The sequence below is a fragment of the Protopterus annectens genome, chromosome 11.part0 (genome assembly GCF_019279795.1).
Source record: "Protopterus annectens isolate FY-2018-M chromosome 11.part0, PAN1.0, whole genome shotgun sequence".
Lineage (NCBI taxonomy): Eukaryota > Metazoa > Chordata > Ceratodontiformes > Protopteridae > Protopterus > Protopterus annectens.
Genome location: NC_056745.1, coordinates 1,454,612,783 through 1,454,635,552, shown reverse-complemented (window position 1 = coordinate 1,454,635,552; position 22,770 = coordinate 1,454,612,783). Strand labels below are relative to the sequence as shown.

Genomic DNA, 22,770 nt, shown 5'->3' with positions numbered 1-22,770 from the left:
TTTTGTCCTGGAAAATGTTGTTTATGATGAAGCCTGACTTTGTTTGGACAAAAACGACTTCCATTTTACTGGCGTTAATTATTCTGTGGAATAAAGCCTTTTTTGAATACACTGTGCTGTCTTTCCACTTGTGTGCCTTTCTTTACTTGATTTTGGCTTGTTTGGGCACACTATCCTTGAAACTGTGGTTATTTATGATTGTCATTATATCAGCTAGTAGAATGTCAGAACTCCATGCATTACCCCCCCCCCCCCATCCTTAGTTTTACACAAAGACTGGTCTCCCTGAGAAGCAATCCATCTTTGGTTCCAAAAGTGGCTTCAGGAAGTAATCTAAATCAGCCAATCCATTTCCCTATATTTTTTCCTAACCATTCCAGTAAAGTAGAGTGCCTTCTTCTTCACCCCTTGGATGTCTGTAGACTACTTAGATTTTATCTCCATAGAACCAGGTCAATCAGAAAAGATACATAGTTTTTCATGTGTTGCACCCCAATTAGGATGGGCAAGAAGGTTTCCAAAATAACACTCTTCTAATAGCTTTCTGAATGTACTTCCTTCACTTAACTGTTCCAGAAACAAATCCTTACAAACTAAGCCAAGAACACACTCCACCAGAAGTGATTCCATTTCTGTTGCCTTTTTCAGAAACTCTGTTGTGGATTAAATTTCTGCTACAGCAGTGTGGTCTGTGGAGTGTATCTTGCATACCTCCTCCTGTCATTACAAAGTGAATATAATTTCCATGTCTGGACCCTCCTTCAGAGCTATATTTCTGAGAGGTATCCTATCATTATGCAACCCAAGAACTCAGGTAGATTGGGATTCTGTCCCAAAAGTCAGACTGGATAGATGAAATAGGATATGGATGTTATGTACTTACCATAATGCCAGATAGTTTTTATCAATGTTCATCCAACATCCCTCACTCTCTCCTCCCATGCAAATTATGACCTTATTATCAGGAAAATGGAAGACCAACCTGAAGCTCTCTGTACTCCAGTTATGATTATGACACTTGGAATCTTGGTCCTGGTCCTGTCCTTACTAGCTGGCAAAATTAAGGTTGGTTAAATACATAAGTTCTATTATATGCAGCTTCTGCAACATTACATACACAGAATAGTCACCTGTCTATAAGTCATCCTGCCTTTTAGTGTTTACAGTTGTCAGTTCAGCACTGTATGCCATAGTTCTAGAGTGTGTGCATGTGTGTGTGTGTGCGCGCGCATGTGTGTGTGTGTGTGTGTGTGTGTGTGTGTGTGTGTGTGTGTGTGTACGTGTGTGCGTGTGTGTGCATGTGTGTGTGCATGTGTGAATGTGCAATTGATCAAATGGTTTTAGCTGCATAATGAACCATGGAATGAGCATGTTATTTAAACTTATGCTCAGTAAATTTAAAGATGACATTTCTGAACTGTGCAAGATCACTATATAGCAGGGACTGGGAATATGCTTTCTCCCTGCTGTTGTGCTGTGTTACAGATGGTGTATACAAAGTTGTGGAAGGCTTGCTCCCCTGTAATATAAGCTAGTAGTGGCATTTGTGCAATTGTTGTCGTATGTTTTGTGGTGTTCATAGGTTCATAGAATGTTACTAGGATAACATCTTTAGTGCCCTTACAAGCCTAGCCATATTTATCCCGAGTTGCCCCAATTGTAAGTGGTTAGGTAACTGAAGTTCACAGAGGTAAGGGACTACAGTAGTTAAAACCAACTATGTCTATGTAGGAGGGGCATGGGTGCCACTCCAGAAGTGAATTTGTGGTCACCCATCCATTGATCTAGGTTGTATTTTTAGAGCAAGGCAGGAGATCTGTTTCACATGAACTGGAATCTTGTTCCAGAGAATTGGCAGTCTGGCAGATGTAGCTATCTTTCCAGCATGACTTGTTTATGTCAAAAGCTAGGTTAAGATCCTTAGAGTGAGTGACCTTCCTGCAGTTTGATTTATGAATGTGTAGCATTTCCATCAAGGCCAGGTCAGAGACTGCCCTGTAAGCTGGGCACAGGTTGCAACTTGTAGGAGACAGAATACAGTGACGGTTTTCAGCCTTGTTTTCTGTACCCTGTAATTTCTCAGTGAGAAACCTCTGTGGTTTCTCCAGCTGTTGCAGGTGTCTTGTGAGGTACATGCAAAAGGGAGCATTATACTTAATTACTGGTCTGATGAGGGCAGGGTATAATGGAATTATGACATTCTTAGATCTAGATGCGATGCCTTTACTTACTACCATGGATACTTGATGGTCAAAGTTCAGATTGCTATCAACCTGAGTACCCAGATCACATACCACTGGGTCTAAGCTCAATGTTATGTGTGGGGAGTGGGAGTGTGTCTGTGTGGTCTGTGGTTATAGGGTGGGCTGTGTGTTTATGTGGCTGCATTTAGATTGAATATGTAGTGCTTAGAGTATGTACGGTAATGTAAAGCATGCTGGGAATTAACAATGCACATTACATGGGAAAAAGGAAACGCATTTAATTTTCTGTTGTAATAACCATAACCTTATTACACATTCAGTTCAAATTTGTCTGAAGAGTGTTAGTGTTATGGAAAGGATTTTTAAGTTAAGAGGCGAAGTTATGGTTAGGGTTACTACACATCACTAAGATAGGCTGGGGGGCTTTGCTCCCCTTATGCAGCTTAGTAATGCTTGCTAACCGTAAACCTAAGAATACATATTACCTTACAAAAAAAACTTTTGTATAAAACTATCAGTATACAAGACTATTCAGAAACCACACGCACACGCACACATGCACATACACAAACACACGCACGCGCACACACACGCACACACATGCACACACACACACGCACGCACACACATGCACACGCACACACGCATGCACACGCACACACATGCACACACACACACACACACACACACGCACACACAGCACACTCACACACTCTGTATTATAATATTAATTTTTTGTAAACGTCTTTATCAAATTGTCACTTAAGACATAAGCAAACATACATTAACAGAAAACAAACCATTTTAACATTTTTCCATTTAAATACAATATACATCACCAATATTTTCTTTGCTACCATCATCAGTTCAACATTACAAAAAAATTGCTGAATTCCTGCCTTCCCTTAAACTCCAGTCCTCCTCCTCCTGAAAATTATTATGCATGTATTGTTCCCATAATTCCCATTTACTTTTATACAGTTTGTTCCTCCCCTTTTTCTAAAGATCCCTCTTGCAGTTTTTTTTATTTTATTTATAATATTTAATACCTCAAACACTGATGGGGATAGACTTTGATTTCCATTGTCTAGTAATTGCTTTTTTGGCAGCCAGTAGAATTAAACTGAATAAGGCTTTGCTATGTCTAGGCAATTCAGAACTTCTAGTCCAGCTCAAAAGAGTCATTTCCTTACTTACTGCCATTTGCTCACCCAATATTTCTGATAGAGTATGCTGTAGGGATTTTTTAAAATCTGCCATCTCATTACATTCCAAAACATATATTCCCAGTTATCTCTTTTTTTTCCATCACACCTCCAGCATGTGCTATCTTGAGGAAAAATGCTCGAAGTCTAAAAATACCTATGCAGACACTTCCAAGCAAAGATCCTAAACCTTCTGGACTTGGTTTCATACTTGGCAGCCAAACATGTCTCTTCCCATTGTTCTCTTGTAAATTGCCTTTCTAGTCTCTCTTCCCAATCTTTTCTATCCTCCTCCAATAGTTATCTTGCAAGATTTTATACGCCTACTAATTATCTTTTAACAGTTGCTTCTGTTCTATATTGAGCTAAAAACTCTACAAGAGCGTTTCACTTAAAATTCCCCTATCCCTTTCTCTTTGCCTGTAGTCAGAGATCAAGCCATGGTAGGGATACCAGTCTATAGCCTGCAATCCAAATGTCTTCTTAGGTTCATAGGTAGGTACTAGGCTATTTGCTCGAAGGCATTTGTAAGCCTAGCCGGAATGTGTTGGCTTTCGGCACCCCCTTAGATTAGTTCCCTGTGCCTCTGTCCAGCAGAGCCATTGAAGTGATCTCTGGAGTAAACATTCTGTTTCCCATCCACTCGTCAAAGTTTCTCTTGAAGAGGGTTAGCGAGGAGCTCTGCCTAATGTAGATTGGAATCTTGTTCCAGAGCATGGGAAGTCTCTGGGAACAGAATTTATCCCTCCAGCACGTCCTATTTATTGTTGTGGTGAGGTTTAGATCCCTGGAGCATGTGGCTCAAGGGGATATGGTTTTCTTTAGGTGGAGCATGTCCATCAATTCTGGGTTAGATATGGCCTTGTATGTCAGGCAGAGATCACCTCTGAGTAGGTGGTATGCATCCGAGTACAGATGGAGTTTCTTCAGTCGAGCTGCATAGGGCATCTGCTTGAGGCCAGTGATCCTCTTGGTGAGGTACTTCTGTGGTCTTTCCAGTTGTTGCAGGTGTCTTGTAAGGTACATCCCAAATGAGGCATTATACTCTATGATGGGTCTGATGAGTGATGCATAGAGGAACCCAATGACCTCTTTCGATCTGGATGCAAACCCTTTTGTGATTAGGTGGGCCACATAGAAGGATTTTCTAACCACTTTGGCAATATGATTATCAAAGGAGAGGTTACTATCTACTTGGGTCCCCAGATCCCTTATTACGTCTTCTGTATTTAGGGGGCTACCACCAATGTGGTAGTTTGTGGGTACTTTGTTTTTTCCAAAGGGGATGATTATGCACTTTTCGGCATTTAGCTTGAGGCCATGGTTTTGAAACCAGGTATCTGTCTCAGTGAGACCCTTTTGGAGTATGTCTGTGTCAGCCGGAAAGTCAATTATAGCCCCAAGTTCGTAGTCGTCTGCGAACTTGGTCAGGCATAGTCCTCCTGTGCTTGCCAGAACCTCTGAGAAGTATATGCCGAACAGGACGGGTCCTAAGACTGAGCCCTGGGGAACACCACTTGTAACCTGTTTAGAGTCAGACCTAGCTCCCGCAACTCTTACCATGTGGTTTCTGTCCATGAGACAGTTGGCAACCCATCTCATGACGTAGGGGTTTATGTTCATGGTGGTAAGCTTGTCTATAATACCTGAGTGGAGAATGGTGTCAAAGGCCTTTGCAAGGTCTGGGTAGGCTGTGTGGACCACCTTTCCCTCATTTATAGCCTTGGTAACTGTCTCAAAGAAGTCCACCAGGTTTAGGAGGCATGATCTGCCCTTAACAAAGCCGAACTGGGCAGGGTCTAGTGTTTGGAGGTTTCCAATGTCTCGGTTAATGAGATCCATGATGATGCACTCCATAGCTTTGCAGACCAAGCTAGTCAGGCTTATAGGGTGATAGTTCCCAGGGTCCGTTGTGGCTCCACCTTTGTGGAGTGGAATAACCATTGCTGTGTGCCACTCTGTGTGCACATAGCCTATGGAGAGGCTGAGTTTAAACAGTGTGTTTAGGTGAGGGGTTAGTTCATCTTTGAGCTCGTGTAGGATGCAGCCTGGGACACCGTCCGGTCCCATTGATGCTGTGTTTTTGGCTTTGGAGACGGCTGTTTTAACCTGAATGTCTGTGATTTCAGGGGCACTATATTCTTCTGGTATAGTTATGGGCCCTTTTGGGGGTGAGAGGGGGGGTGATGTTTGCACTGAATCTGTCTGCCAGGATGTTGGCTATATCAGTCAGTTCAGTGTATTTTGTGCCATTCTGCACTAACTCTGAGCAGATCTGAGAATTGCTACTTAGATTCTTGGTATAGCAAAAGAATGCCTTGTGGTTATCTTTGGAGTCCATGGCAATTTTTCTTTTGAAGCTAGCCTTGGATGATTTTATGAGGGAATGTAGTTTCTTGCTGATACTGATCAGGGATGTCTTCCCTTCTTGGGATTTTACTCTTTTCTATTGTATAGCTTGTTTATGGCAGGGGTCCACCAGACTGGTTTACTTTTCTTGGAGGAGTGAGTCTTGGATTTGTTTGGGATAGCACGATCGATGCATTCTTATAGGTGCCTGTAGAGTGCATTAGTAAAGGATTTTGCAGCTTGGACAGCATTATCCTTTAGCATGGGGGCTTTGAAACGTCCCACCTCGGTCTTAAGTAAAGTGAAGTTTGCTTTTGAAAAGTTTTTCACGGTGGTTTCTTTGACCGGGGGTGGTGGCGTAATGTGGATATCCAGAGTGATTAGTTTATGGTCAGATCTAACCAGCGCGGGGAACACCGGTTGCCCATGTTGGTGATGACCAGGTCCAATATGTTGTCACCTCTGGTGAGGGTGTTGACCAGCTGATCCAGGGCGTTTGAGTTTATAAATTCTAGGAACTGTTGGGCAAGGGAGTTTGTACTTGAGTAGTTCTCCCAGTTAATGTTTGGGTAATTTAAATCGCCCAATATCAGGGTGTTTAGTAGGACCTTTATGTTTCCCAGTGTTTCCAGGAATGCGGAGTGGGGGTCCTGGGACATGGTGGGTGATCTGTAGCAAGCTATAATTTGAATAGCAGTTTTGCCCATTGTTAGTTGCATGTGGATGATCTCTGAAGCATCGTGCTGTGCCACTAACCTGGAGGTGTGGGTATCCTTGATGAATATGGATACTCCCCCGCCTTTTGTATTTCGGTCTGGGTTTTGTGGCTGAAATGTATGGTATGAGTTGTAGCCTGGTAGTGCTGGGTTGCTCTCTGGAGCCTTAAACCAGGTTTCTGTTACTGCACATATATCGATTTTCTCCCTACTGAGGAGTGCATCGAGTGCATGCATTTTGAGGTTTAGATTTCTGGCATTGAGTAGCATTACCCTCAGTTTTTTGTTACTTGTGCTATTTACGGTGGTGGTTTTGTCTTTTGAGCCTTGCCTAAAAAAAGCACTATGGGGGTGGCAAGAGCCTTGGCCAGTATTCGAAAGCCTAAGGGTGACAGGTGCAAGCCATCTCTAGCAAAGCAGCGTGGCTTGTCAAGCATGTCATCCCAGGCTGACAGACACTGGATCCCCTTTGAATGACACCAGAAGCTTAGCCAATTGTTGAAATTGATAATTTTTTCTCTATACGGTGGTATCATTCTTGGTGAGGACAGGATGCTACTCAGGGTCAGGGTCATACTGGCCTGGGCTACGTGATCAGAGACCTCCTCCATGTCTCTTTTCATGTAGTCCAGGGTCATCTCGCTTTATTACCTTGTTTCCTTGAGTTATTTGCTCCCAGTATCTTGGTTCTTTTGCCAGGTTACTCCAGTAAATTCCGACTCCATCTTGCCTATTTTCTGTACCCCTAGATGCAGTCATCCCTATTGGCAAATTCTCCTTTCTCCATTCTTGTACTGCCTTATTTCTTAGAACACTTTCTGCTACTTTATGAATATAATATTCTACATGCTTATTATTCTCCTTAAGGATCTGCATCCAAAATCCCACTCTTTCTCTATTTCTTGAACTATCCCCTTGCTCCTTCATCATCCCTTTCTCCTTTAAACTACAACCTTCTGCTTGTGTTATATATGAGCCTTAACTGTGCGGTTCTAAAATATGCTTTCAAATCTGGTAATCCTAATCCACCTTGTTCTACTGGAAGGATCATCTTATTCCACTTAACTCTTGCCCTCTTTCCCTATAATATTAAATGTGGTGCATATCTGCTCTAAATTTTACTGCTATTCTGTGTGATGCATGAAGGCTACCTACTTTTTTGCTGAGAGTCTATTCACTGAATTTCCCACAGAGGAAAGCAAGTCAACTGGTGTTTTTTCCACAGGGGGGCAAAACACCCTTCCCTACTCAGTGTATGTGTCTGTGATCTTTGTCCCCACAGCCAGTCTTTGTTATGCTTTGCCCCAGTGCCCCTCTTATTTATGCATAACTCCATGATCATGCAACTGTGGAAAAGAAAGAAATTCAAGTTCAAAGGAAATTGCGGCTGGTCCACACATAGAAATCATGCTGGCAGTGATTTTTTATGAAGAACAGTGACTGGGAATTTCAGCATTAGTCAGTTAAACTTGATTTGTCAGAACCTTGTCCAGTTTATACTCAACCTGTAGGATGGAAGTAATTGTATATGAACATGAACAATGTGACTATCTTGACATATATGTAAAACACACTGTGACATCCTTCCTCTGGGCCAGTAATCAAAGAGCCTCAATCCTCACCACCAACACTGATGGGGAACATTCACTTAGAATAAAAATGGATATATGCAGTATTTTCAGATGCAGCTCTCTGCAGCAAGAGCACACAGGGAGCACACCCAGTACTGGGGCTGGACTTCCTCCTCTAGGCTCCAAATAAGACTTCACCTTTCTCTCTGCAGAAACCAGTGCTATTTGTCCCTGTTCCAAGTAGCTGGCACACACATACTCTTTGATACTTGATTTTCTCACACATACCTGGGAAAGGCTGGCACAGATTTACCAGCTATGCCCCCTCTGTCCAGACTATAATGTAGATTCACTGCCACCAGCGAGCTACTTTAAGGTTCTTACCAGGGTACTCAATTACTCTTAGTAAAATTAATACTATACAAATGGTAATATTAGCCAAGTGAAAAGACTTTCAGGAGCATGACGCCCACAGTATCATCAAATAGATGCAATTCCTGTCCAAGGTTAAACTAGTTTCTAAAAGACCAACCACAATGAAAGGTTTAGATATATTTAATAATAAATAATAACTTAGAAAACATGAAAACACTGAATATCTATTTACAATAAACACCAGGGTTTCAATTCACAGGAAATATAAAACAATAACACAGATGGAAAGACTCAGACAGATGCAGAAAAACAATAATTTTAGCTAATCTCACTGTTTTACTAACTCATTGAAGAATTACAATTCACTGTTTACTCACTAAAGCAGGGCAAGATGAAGTGGGTGAGTGGTCTTGTCAGTTCCAAAACAGAGTCGGAGTGTCAATATCACATCTCTTACTAGTATCTAAATACAATTCCAGTGCTGGCTATAGAATGACATCACATCTGGTCACCTGATTCTGTGGTTCCCACATTACGCCCTGACTAGAAGCTGAACTAGAATCTAGCACAGATGTGTCACAATACAAACCTAGAGCATTGCTAAGGCATCTGGAGACTCTAAAACAAGCTAATACTTTCATCCTTCTTGTAGAGACTAACCAGCTATTCTCTGGCACCTCAGGGTAGCAATTAGCTCACCACTATGGGCAATAAGAGCAGGATCCCAGACCAGACATTGCATCTCTGGCTGCAGTCAGGCCTGTGAGATAAAATCTTTATGACCTAAACCAAGTCATTTAGTTTCAAACTATTTTTCTTAAGATAAGCTGGACTGGGCTTAACCTCTTACCTTCCAACATCCTCTGTTAACATATATACATTTATCAGTTACAACAGTACAGTCTGATAAATAATTTTATATATTTAACATTTGTTTACTGGGAAAGTCTGACTTGGAACAAAGCTAATTTTCAGTGGAGGTCCAGGGAGAAATGCTCTAGATGCATGTATTTGTAACGTGGGAGGAAACTGGAGTACCTAGAGAAAAAAACACACAAATGTAGGGAGGACTTACAGAATCTGCACAGAAGGCATCCCAGTTGAGAATCGAACCGTGGAACCTCTTTCCGTGAGGCAACAATGCTACCACTGCACCACTGTGCCGTCATATAAATGTATATATTTTTTCTATCCAGCAGGACTTACTGTTGATACATTTTTAACACAAGCAGCTTTACAAACACATTTTGAACACAAGCATCTGTACAAATCAGTTTGGTATACAAATGACATAAAATTCTTTACAAACCTCCAGCTAGCTATGCTGGCATATGTTACACATGCACTGCCCTACTTTCTCTGGTATAGTTGGCATCACCTCACATCATCACACATGCTAACTTAAAATTGCTTTTGAAAATATTGCTTGTAAATGTCACTTTTTGGTTACCATGAACACCCTGCACTTATTGCATAAATGACATCCCTCTGACTCAGTTATAGTAATATTAGAGGCCTAGACACGTGTTAATGATCCTTTGACCTCCATGTATCAGTGTTTTTAGGAAATCTTTTTATCCTGCCCAACAACTTACTTAAAGCATATCCTTCCAGTCCAAGGAAATTATAATTCTGTCCTGCTTCTCTCTTATCAGATCCATAACAGAATACATAAAAGAAACTTCCTTAGTGATGCACAGAGGACAACTCGGAGCCAGCAATAATGTATAAAACTTTATTAACCAGAGTTAAGTGCTTTTGTTCCTAAAATTCTCTGGAACTTCATCAGAACTAAAATATTAGGTTAAAACAACCATTTAAATATCGCTCCTAAGGGTCACATGATAAAACAAATGAACCAGTAGAATTACACACTCTCATAATGCTTGCATTTTAAAACTGAATTAAGAGAAACAGTTTCATTAAGACCAGGGTAACTAACTGCATTTAATTCGATCTGCCATCTCAGCTTACAAGCATCAAGATGGTCATCCATTATTCTAGCCTGAATGTCTTTCTTAGTTTGCTCTATTGCTAAAAAGTCACATACCATTACATGCTTGTACAATGCATTAGTAGGCTTGTTGTTTCTAATATGGGATTGTGTTCATAAATTCAGTCCCTTAACTTCCTGGAGGTTTTACCTATATAGAAGGCAGGACATTTTAGGCATTGGGCTAAATATACCACATTTGTGGAACACCAGTTATAATACCCTTTAATTTTATAAGGCACTCCACTAACTGTAACAACGTTACCACAAATAATCTTGGGAGAATGTGGACAAAAAACACATTTTTTCATTCCAAATGCTTTATACCATCCCCCTTGCTTTCTTACTCCTTCCAAATCATTTTTAAATGACTTATCTCTCCTATAAACATAAAATGGTTTCTCACCAATTTTACATAATACACTGAGATCTGTATAAAAATACTCCAATTTGTATTAATGCATTTAGTAATGGCAAAACTGTCTAGTGTAAATGTAGCTATAAACAACTTTCTGTTGCAACTTCCAGGCTGGTCATATACCCTTCCCATCTCACTATTACTTTGGCCATTAATACTCAAAATAGGTAAATGATATCTCATTTCTCTCTTAATAATCACGTCTTGTTATATTTCATTTAAAAACTCAAGGAGGTATCCTCTTTTCAGAAACATGTCCATAAGGACATCACATTCACGAAGAAAGGTATCAGGTTCAGATATCATTCTGGCCAATCTGACCAGATTACCTTTGACCACTGATTTTTTTCCTGGTATTGGATGCTAACTAGAATAGTGGAGATGTGAGTTTGAAAAAGTTGGCTTGAAGTAGATATCAGAGACATATCTTTGACTGGCCATATCTGTACTAATCTACACATCTAAAAAATAATTTCATATTTATCAAAACAGAGAAAAGGAAATAAACTGTATGGTATTATTAATGTACTCTAAAATGACATCTAATCTTTCAGGGGTATCTGTCTACAAAATAAAAATGTCATCAAAAATCTGGTATAGAGACAGCAACTGCCTTTAATGTCACTGTTGAACACAGATCGATCTCTCCACTCAGCCACTACATAACTGGCAAACATGGTTGTGCACATGTGGCCCCCATGGCCACACCAGTGACCTGTCTAAAAAACTGGCCCTCAAAATAGAGAAAATTGTTTTTCAATAATAATTCCATTAAGGATACCATAGCTTCAACCTTCCAAGTTCCCAGGTCAGTATATTTAAAAAGCTGGTTCTCAAACCAGTTAAGACCTTCCTCGTATGGAATGACTGAGAATAAACTGTGTACATCTATCATAACAAATATAATATCAGTGGAAAATTTAAAATTGCCCAAAAGCCTCAAAAAATGCCAGGAATCTTTACAAACATGTCCATTATTTTTACACCTCCCTTAAGTTATTATCTAGAAATTTGGCTATAAAATATGTTTTAGATCGAGACACATCCACTATGGAACCAAAAGGGGGATTAATCTTATCTGTATGAATTTTTGGTATCCCAAAAATAATGGCAGTGACTGGCTTGGTATTATACATGAAATCAAATTCATTTTCTTATTTTCTCTGAAATAACATGTCATGTAATACACTATCTATTCTAGAGTATGCAGTATAGACGTCATTCCTTGACACCTCTTCATATGTTTCCTATAACAATAACAGGCTCATAGAACTGAGATAATCAACTTAATCCATTACCACAACCCTCCTCCTTTATCAGATTTCATTATCTGTATACTGGAATAGATTCATAGATTCATAGGTTAGTACTAGACTAAATGCCCTTGTGGGCCATTTTCAGCCTAGCCAATTACCCCATGTGAGAATCAAACCCTGAACCTTGTGTTTGTAAAGTAAACACCTTAACCATTATGCCAACATCCCACCAGTGATAAAATCTGTCAACAGCCTCCTTTCATTGCTACTTAGGTTCATAGGAAATTACTAGGCTATTGACCCTGAGGCTCTTACAAGCCTAGCCAAGAATTTAGCCCATGTTCTGACAAGTCAGTGCCCAATGCCCCTATCCAGCAGGGACACAGATGGAATTCCAGGGTTGTATTTTCTGTTCCCCATCCGGTTATCCAGGTTGGACTTAAAAATGGTTAATGAGGTACTCTGCTTGACGTGGAGAGGGAGTCTATTCCACAGAAGGGGTAGCCTTTGGGACACTAATCTGTCCAGCCAACAAGTCCTATTGATGTCACAGGCCAGGTTGAGGTCGCGAGTGCAGGTTACTCAAGTGGAGCTTGACTTGCGGATATGCAGCAGTCCCATCAAGGCAGGGTCTGAGATTGCTTTGTATGTCAGACAGAGGTCACTTCTGAGGAGTCTGTATGAGACTGAATAGAGGGACATGGCTTTTAGCCTATCTGTCTAGGGTAGATGTTTGAGGCCCTGGATTCTCCTTGTGAGGAACCTCTGTGCTCTCTCCATCTGCTGCATATGCTTTGCAAGGTACATGCCAAAAGGGGCATTGTTGTACTCAGTAGTGGATCTTATACAGGGATATTATGACCTCCTTATCCCTGAGTGAGATACCCTTACAAATGAGGTGGACCATGTAGAAAGCTTTCCATACAATGGAGGCAATATGGTGGTAAAAAGTCAGTTTGCTATCAACCTGAGTGGCCAAGTCCTTCATGACTGATTGTATGCTTAGGTCCTTGCTATTAATGTGATAACTTGTGGGGATGTCACTCTCCCCAAAGGGGATGGTGATGCAGTTTATGGCATTCAGTTTGATGCTATGTTTCTGGAACCAGTCATTTGTTTAGGTGAGATCCTCTTGGAGGATGTCCACATCACTAGGGGAATTGATGACAGTGCCCAGTTTGCAGTCATCTGTAAACTTGGTCAGCCATAGCCCACTGGTTTTAGCCTGCATCTCAGAAAAGTATATCCCAAACAACAGAGGCTCAATGACCGATCCCTGGGGTACACTGCTTGTTACGGGTGTTCTGCTTGAGGTGGCTTCCCCTATTTTGACTAGGTGGGTTCTATCAGTGAGCCAGTTTGCTACCCATCTGGTAACATACAAATCGATGCCTAGTTGAGAGAGTTTATTTATTATACCTGAGTGGGGAGTAGTATCAAAAGGTTTGGCCACATCAAGGTAGGAGATGTGCACCGTCTTACCCTCATCCATGGCTTTGGTGACTGTCTCAAAGAAGTCGACCAAATTTAGCAGGCATGACCTCCCCTTGACGAAACCAAACTGTGTGGGGTTGAGTGTTTGGAGGCTGCCAATGTCCTTGTTAATGAGGTCCATGATAATCCATTCCATGCCTTTGCACATCAGGGTAGTTAGGCTGATGGGTCTATAATTTCCTGGATCGGTGGATACTCCACCTTTGTGCAAAGGAATAACAGTGGCTGTCCTCCAGTCAGCTGTGAAGAGGCAGGTACTCAGACTTTGGTTGAATAGGGTGCCTAATCGTGCAGCAAGTTCCAGCTTGAGTTCATGTAGGATGCAGCCTGGGATGTTATGGAGTCCCATGGAGGCTGCATTTTTTGCCTTTGAGAGGGCTGTGATGACTTGCACCCTAGAGATAATGGGAGGGGGGCAGGTGCTGGGGATGAATGTCCTGATTAAATTACTATACTCAACTTCACAAATGTCATGAAATAGATGTTTAAAATAAACTTCACAAAATTTTTCAAAAGTTTTCACAGTCTGTTGCAGAGGGGAATTAAACACAGTTGGTGTCTCAATTCAAAAACTAACACTGCAAGTCTCTTTGTGACTAAATCAAAGATCCAAGCTCAATTTACAAAAAAACAATTTTAAGTCCATAATAGCTTGCACTGGATCCACTCACTTTGCAGGCACAAATGATAAACCCTTTGTAGCAAGTTAACATGTGCACTGGTAACTTGATTGGAGGAATAATTAAAAACTTAAAAATCTCTCACTATAATTTATAACCAGTTTACAGGGCCTAACATCAGTCTCAACAGTCTCATCATAAAAAAGATCACTGACCATTATTTGTGGTTCTGTTTGTTCCACTGCTTCTCTTTGGGTTTTGCTCCTTGCCTCAGGTAAGAATCATTGTTGTAATTCCAGGAGTTGGTCCGTTCCTGGTAATTTTTGATTCTTTCAGACCTATGAACTGTTTCTGCTCCTAAGGGGGCAGGTTCATCATTCTGAACTCCATTTATACTTCCTGAGTGGGTGGGCGGATCTTCCTTCCTAAATGCACACTGATTGGCCAATCGGATCTCATTTCCTCTGAAAACCATTTTACATTGCCTGTCCACATTATTGAAGGTATTAAGATAATATATTTCACAATGACTGAAGTGAAGATCATCACAGGTGTTTTTATTTAAAGTATCCATGCATTGAGACAGCTTCTCAAGTTCTACATTGTTACACTTTACCATAATTCACATGATATCACACCCAGCCTTACCAAATACAGTGTGCAGCTTGTGAACCGTGTTGGGCTTGTCAGCGAAAAATTAGGGTACCGCCACAGCCATAAGCCCTTAGGTACACGCCGAACTTCAATGTTCTTTAACAAATAACTATTTTCAAGCTGTAGTTTCTTATAGGCAAACAATGTGTTATCAAAGGACTGCAAAAGGTCCCTCATAGAATGACATTGTTCACCTCGTGCAGACTGACATGGTTCATCCTTATTAACCTAAAATGGTTAGCCTTTCAATCGTTAAACACAAACTGGGGAGGTGAATTCTTAATGTGGTCCTGACCTGACAGTGCAGTAGCTTGAGTCAATGACAATCCAAGACTAAAACTATTCATACCATTTTGAGTGGAAGTTTGAGAAATTATCCCCTGAATGGATGAAAAAATGCTGGTTAACCTGCTGTAGCAACAATGTCAAGTCTCACACTGCTTTAGAGAAATCCAAACTCAAATGTCCATTGTCCATAACTGCACAGGCACCAAGGTTAGACATAATATCACAAACTGAGAAAAATGAATCCATAAACAAATAAATAAAAGAAACTTCCTTAGTGACTCAGAGTGGACAACTCGGAGCCAGCAATAATGTATTGCCCCTGTATTAAAAATGAGATCAGCAAAATTGTGACTTTAATGTGTAATAATCCTCCTTGTCAGTAGAGGGCAGTAACTCAATGCATTTCTATGTACAATGATTGTTTTCACTGATTGTTTTTACTGGCTGTTTTTTAAAATTTGGATGAGTATATAAAAGCAGTTAACTGAATGTATTAGTGTAATCTGATGAAGTTGTGGACGAAAACGTATGGTGATTTGATTCAGCGTTATTTTTTCGAGTGAACTGTTCGGCTTAATAAATTTGTTTGCCTACCTAGCAGTGGTTCAGGGTGCTTTGTTTCTGCTTACTGGTTTGTTCTGCATCCTCCGTTTTTGGTTACTAGTAACTTTGGGATGGAATCACCTGCTGGGAGTGTGGCAAGCAATGGAGCAAAGACTAATGAAGTCGGTGAGCTCAGGAAGCTTATCGGACAGCTCACTCAACTTGTGGGGCTTTTGACCCCAGTCAGCCAATCTTTGGCCTCGGTATTGACGTCTGTATTGGAACCAGGAAACCAGGAAGTGCATCGGAGTGTTGAGGCGAGAGACGGGCTGTTGGTGAGGAAAATGATTCCAGAGATGTAGAAAGACGAAATGGAGCAGGATCCAGCAGTCTGGATGGTTTCCCTCGGATTTTGCTTGAAGAAACCGACCACGGACAATCTGAGCAGCCTAACAATGTTAGAAAATGTGTGAAGGAGTTCGTTTTGGCCCTGGTGGTAGTTTAAACTCTACAGGTACAAAAGACATTTCAGTGACTTATTCAATGTTGTTTATGATTTTGCTAGCAAAAACAACACCAATGATAAACTACAAGGAACTTTTTCTCAAAAGCTTGATGACCTGGACTATTTTTATACAAATGCAAAATGTTAGAAATGGATAACACTTATTTAAAGTATTGTTTAGAACAGAAAATTGTGCCCAAAGGGCTTAGGGTATGCAAATACCCTAACAAGGTTGTGGAAGGTACAGAGTTTTATTTTGAACTAATAGAGGCTTTTGATAATTGTGGTTTTGATATAATGAGGGCTATCATTAAAAATAATGAGGTAGAAATAAAGAAGTTGCAAGAAACTGTAGAATGTATAAACAAGGACATTACTCACGATTTACTATTTACAGTGGACGAAGAGAGAAGCAAATATCATAAACTATTAAATAATTTAGAAAGTAAATGTTTGGAGGTTAAAACAGAAAATTAAACAAGATTGAGAGAGATTTAAATGAATACAAAACAAAGAAACAATACCCGAAGCCTAAGAATTGGGTGAGAAATGTTAGAAATTATGACATTAATCACTTCAGAGAACCTAACAATGACATTTCTGACAATGAATTGCCTTTAGAGAATGATTATGATGCTGCATTTCCACCTTTAAGGCGGTCTGAGAGACTTATGCACAGGGAACCTGTTACTTACAATTCAAAACTACAAAACCAGAAACTGGGAGCTCAGGAAAGGAGACGACCAGTCTGGGAATAATTACAAACTGTGGTTTCAAATACAGTTATAAAGATTTTAATATTTTTAATTACACAGATGTAGCAATTAACAGTAGTCATTTTGAACTATTGACAAAAGGTTTTGGTTTTATACCTAGAGAGAAAACAAATATTTTTAAACTTTTAATTGATATTAAATTATTTATCAGGAAGAAAAACTTAGAATTATATTTTAAAGGAAATGGTGTCAACATGAACAATGTAGAATTGACGTAAGAGCACCTTTAATCCCCAACACACCCTCAGCTAAGAAACTTTGAATTGAGCTTGGAACACGAGCTTAGGAAAATTCTGAGTTGTCACAAAGTGCAGTCTAATTTAACAGACCCAGAGTTGAAAACTTTGAAATCATTAAGTGAGAACAAGAATATAAGAATTATGAAGCCCGATAAGGGTGGGGGGGTTGTGCTTATGGATGCCATTAACTATGAGAGCAAAATGTTTGACATATTAAATGATAATACCAAATACACCAGAATATCCTTGAATGAAATTAATATTGCCTACAAGCGAATTTATGTTATTTTAAATGACTTATTAATGGATGGAGTTATTGACATGAGTACTTTTAAATATTTGCATGTAGACAAACCGAGAATACCCTCCATATTTGGGATACCAAAGGTGCATAAAGATGAAAGTGACCCACCTTTGAGAGTGATAGTGTCAGCCGAAGGTTCGGTCACTGCACCTTTGGCCAAGTACATTGACCAGAAGATAAAAAGCTTGTTTGTGACAACAATGTTATTTTAAAAGATTCGTGGCATTTCTTAGGAAAACTAAATGAATCACTTGCAAATGAAACAAAAGGTTTTGGTACCTTGGATGTGATTGACTTATTTACAAGTATACCCCATGATGTAGGCCTTGAATGGTTCAAGAAATGCTACTTGAATCCAAACTACTAGGGCACAATGAGTTCAGAACTGTATTGTTATTAATGGAGATTGTCCTAAAGAATAATTTTATATTCTTTCAGGGCGGTATTTTCGACAAACTAAAGGTGTGGCGATGGGGGCACACTGTGCTCCCACTTATGCTAACACTATAATGTCCTTCTGGGAGAATAAGTTTGTACTGAATTCAGAATATAGTAGTTTATGGAAGTTGTATGGTAGATTTCTGGACGACTTGTGTTTCTTATGGGCAGGCACTCAAGATGAATTTGGTAGCTTTGTGGAATACCTAAATGGTACCACAGAATTTTTAAAATTCACTCACAAATTCACTACTGATGAATTGAAATACCTTGATGTTAACATATCTAAAACTGAGTATGGCTTTGAGTCTAGAATTTATAGAAAAGAGACCTTTTCTAATTCTTATCTGCACTACTCAAGTTCGCACGCCGGACACCAGAAAAGGAGTGTTATAAAAGGCCAATTTGTGCTTGTGTAGAATGACTTCTGATGATGCATGTTATGGTAACGAATGTAAAAACCTGAGAAACATGTTCCTGAATAGAGGCTACCCGGAAGAGCTCATTGATAGAGTTTCCAAAGAAGTCAGTGATGGGAGGAAGGGAAGGTTTGCCCCTGTATTGGGTAAAATTGAAGATGTTGCAACTCAACAAGTCACAAACAAGAAAGTAGATGGGTTAAACAATGAATTCAGATCAGGTATCATTACCACATATGATGGACAAGCTGGTGTGATCAAAAGAATTTTTGACAAAGAGTGGATTAACTTTTCTAAAGTTTCTGACTTAAATCACATTTTCCAGGGTGAAATAAAACATATTTATAGGAAAGGGAACACCCTGAAGGATATTTTTGAAAGAGGTAGTAAAGGGAATTCAAGGTTAGCAGGTACAAACAAAAAGCTGGTGTATTTAAATGTGGTGCTTGTAATTATTGTTCTTATTTGATTACTGGGGATACCATTACTTTACCTGCCAGAAATAATAAAATTTTAACTTTAAAAACTTTTGCAAATTGTAACACAAAAGGGATTATTTATGTTGGGTTATGTAAAAATGTAATGCTTTTACATTGGCAAGAGTGAAAGAAAGGTTAAGCAGAGAATTTATGAGCACACCTATGATATTCGTACAAAATGTGAAACAAATTCTCTGTACAAACACACAAAAACTTGTCCTGAAGCTGAATTTCAGTTTTTTATATTAGAGGTTGTGCCAAAGGACCCCAGGGCGGTATGTGGGAGACTTTAGTTGAATACAGGAATTATACTGGCAAGTGGTGTTGGAGGCCAGTAAATTCCCTGGTTTAAATGACATGATCTCACTTGCCCCTGTATTAAAAATGAGATCAGCAAAATTGTGACTTTAATGTGTAATAATCCTCCTTGTCAGTAGAGGGCAGTAACTCAATGCATTTCTATGTACAATGATTGTTTTCACTGATTGTTTTTACTGGCTGTTTTTTAAAATTTGGATGAGTATATAAAAGCAGTTAACTGAATGTATTAGTGTAATCTGATGAAGTTGTGGACGAAAACGTATGGTGATTTGATTCAGCGTTATTTTTTCGAGTGAACTGTTCGGCTTAATAAATTTGTTTGCCTACCTAGCAGTGGTTCAGGGTGCTTTGTTTCTGCAATAATGTATAAAACTTTATTAACCAGAGTTTGCTTTCATTTCTAAAATTCACTGGAACTTTTGTTTTATCAAGTTACTCTTAGGAGGGATAATTAAATGTTTGTTTTAACCTAATATTTTAGTTCTAATGAAGTTCCAGTGAATTTTAGGAATGAAAGTGTTTAACTCTGGTTAATAAAGTTTTATGTTATTGCTGGCTCTGAGTTGTCCTCTGTGCTTCACTAAGAAAGTTTATTTTATTTATTCATTTGTGGATTCATATTTCTCAGTCCATAATAGAATACAATGCTCCTTTTGGTATGTACCTATCCAGTCATATTAAACAGTCTGAAAAAAAAAACATTTCCCAATCATGAAAGTCTGTGGCATGAACTCTTCAAGTTATGTCGAAAATTACGAAGCCTTGTCACTTTTGCTTTGACTACCACATGGCACTCTACTTGACCTAGAAGGATATATATTTGAGCCAGTTTTGCTTAACCTTTTACAAGCTCATAAAACCTATAAAACCACCAACATCTTAAAGTCAACATTGAGGAATGGAAAGGGATTGGAAATTCATTACTAGGCTACCTTCTCAGGCCCTTATAGATAGATGGAGCAGTTAAGGGAATTGTAATGAGTATGCTCCATATAGTTTGCTGGACAGTTTGGCTAGGTCCCTAGACCTATGAACCTTAACTTTTTTTGCCCACTATGGCACTTGCCCAGTGCTTCTCCTTGTGCCCCATTAGCTCATTCCTTCCTTCCTTCTAGTGGTACAAAACAGGTATCCTTATATTAGGCATGAGTCCTACAGCTTGTTCATTTCCATCCAGGTAGTCTTATCAGCCTGTTTTTCCCCAGTAATGTGAGAGTCAGGCATTTAGGAACAGACCAGATGCTGGACCCAGGAAGGTCCCTGCCACATCTCTTTTAACTCGTCCATGGTAGGAGACTTTTGAACTCTCATTGCTGCCTGGTCAGGGAGAGACATGCATACTCCCACATATTATTTATTCATTATTATTTATTTGTCTTTACTGACTGGGAAACGTCTGTCTTTGTAAAACCTGATTCCCTACAGCTTCAACAGCACAAGCGTGTCCAACTTCTTCCAAGTTTGATTGCCCACCCACTGGTAGGTTTGCTAATGTGGCAGGCCTAGCTGTCTCCTGTTGCCTAGGATGGACAAGCTGACACTGGCCACTCAAGCCCATCCTCCCCATATGGCCGCTCCTGTATGACTCGCTGGTCACCAGGGTCATCATCACATCTTCATTCATCTGTGCTACAGGATCAAGGAACCCTAACTGTTTTGAGTTTAGCCACAGTACTGCAAAAGGAACTATATTTTAGGGGGAAACAAATATGTCTGTGAGTGAAACAAACATACTCATGAGTGACAGTGATATGCATTGCCACACCTGCTGTCTGAGTATGACATGGAAAACAGATATGAGAGAGGTAAAGCATAACCTGACAAGAATGCAATCCACAGACCGATATATTTTTCTGTTAGAGGTGGCTAACCCAGCAGTAATATTACTGATCAGTGTTTGTGAAGTGGTCTGTGACTGATTCTGGGCTTCGGTAAAGAAAAGGAACATGACGTCAAACAAAATAAAAAACTTCAGATTGTTTAGTTATGTTTATCATACTGCATCAGAAAGATGTTTAGGAGCTTTCAATTTAAGTATAATTGCAATTTCACCATGAAACTATCCGTATATAAATATCGTAAACAATTTGATTGTCTTTGATGTTCTTAGGTGCAAAGATGTTACGTCTAGAAAGATACAGAAGCAATATAGCAAGATTTTGCTTTCACTATCAGCAAGCAAGATATGAGCATCATAAAACTGTACTGGCGATCAGAAGGGAAGATGTCAGTGTCTGGGAAAGGAGAGCTCCCCTAGCCCCAAGGCATGTCCGAGAGCTAACAAGTGAAGGCGTTAAAGTCTTGGTGCAGCCATCAAACAGGAGGGCGATCCATGATAAGGTAAAAGAAGGCACTTCTGCACAAGACATTTTTTTACTGACTATAGCTCTTTGTAAAAATGTATTTCAAGTAAGTTACTATATAAACACAATGTTTTCTGCTTGTATTATTCTTTAAAGTGTTTAACATTATTTTGTAATTTTACATTGTAAAGTTTAACAATATGGATTAATCTGTCATTAGGATGGGCAAATCAGGATGTCAGTGAGTTGTCTTTCAAAGGCCAGAATCTCTGATATATCAAGGACCTTTTCTGGTGTTGAATGTCACATCTCTAAGTACCCTAAATTCTTTGTGCATTCCAGAGTAGTCTCCTGAAAAATCAACTTAAAAAGCATTAAGATAAAATGATGCCAATATTTTGTGAACAATAAAAACTATTAAAAGTGTACAGCTTGTGGCATTATCAGTGCAAAGTATTCTTCGCAGTGAAAAAAATTAGTGCATTCATAGTCTTTCAATAAATACTATATTATAATGCACACAAACACAGAATTCTATTTTTGCTTAACTTTCACAAATCTAGATAATTGAATGGGTAGCCTCAAATTCTCCTTTGGTCTATCTTGCCTTACCCTGCTTGAGGCTAGAGAGAACTTTTGATTAGGGCTTTTGACTAGGCTAGAAATGGTCTGCAGACTGACTGGCTAGTACTTAACTGTCAACCCATACATTTTTATATCTTGAAAACTGTACAGCCTAGGCAATTATTGTTAAAGCAGTTTTGTTAACTAGGCATAAGTTTTCATACGGCAACAGGAAATTCCTCTCTGAGTGCATGTTTGATTGAGATATTTACAGAAATATGAAAACATATGCGTAATTATATAACTGGCAATGTAAATAACACTGAATATCTCTCAAGATACACAACTTACAAAGCAAATACCATTGACAGTTTTTTTCAACAACATCTAAGGTTGCACTTGATGCCATGCAAAAGTTTGCAAGCAAAGAAGAAATCCCAATCCCTCCTCACCACACGCTCCAGGGACCTCAACCTCATTATCACAATCAACAGAACATGCTGGAAGGACAGGTTCATAACCTAGAGACTGCCCATGCTCTGGAACAGACTTCCCATACACGTCAAGTAGAGCACCTCACTGGCCCTCTTCAAGAGAAATCTTGATGAGTGGATGGGAAATAGAAAATTCACCCCAGGAATCACTCCAGTGGCTTTACTCGACAGAGGCACTGGGAACTAAGGTCGAGTGGCACAATGCCAGTGTAATCCTATGGGCTAGGCTTGTAAAGGCTCCA

At 39.6% G+C, this 22,770-nt stretch overlaps 1 protein-coding gene across 6 annotated transcripts in view; it reads left to right on the top strand.

Annotated features, from left to right (window-relative positions):
• The window catches only part of LOC122815900 (alpha-aminoadipic semialdehyde synthase, mitochondrial-like), a 1,133,057-nt gene that overhangs the window by 268,152 nt on the left and 842,135 nt on the right, over positions 1–22,770 (top strand). For all 6 annotated transcript variants that reach the window (XM_044088750.1, XM_044088747.1, XM_044088751.1 and 3 more), the window contains one exon: positions 21,278–21,507. In XM_044088750.1, the coding sequence (XP_043944685.1) occupies positions 21,286–21,507 (222 nt within the window). In that variant the 5' untranslated portion in view covers positions 21,278–21,285. The remainder of the gene's footprint in view (positions 1–21,277; positions 21,508–22,770) is intronic.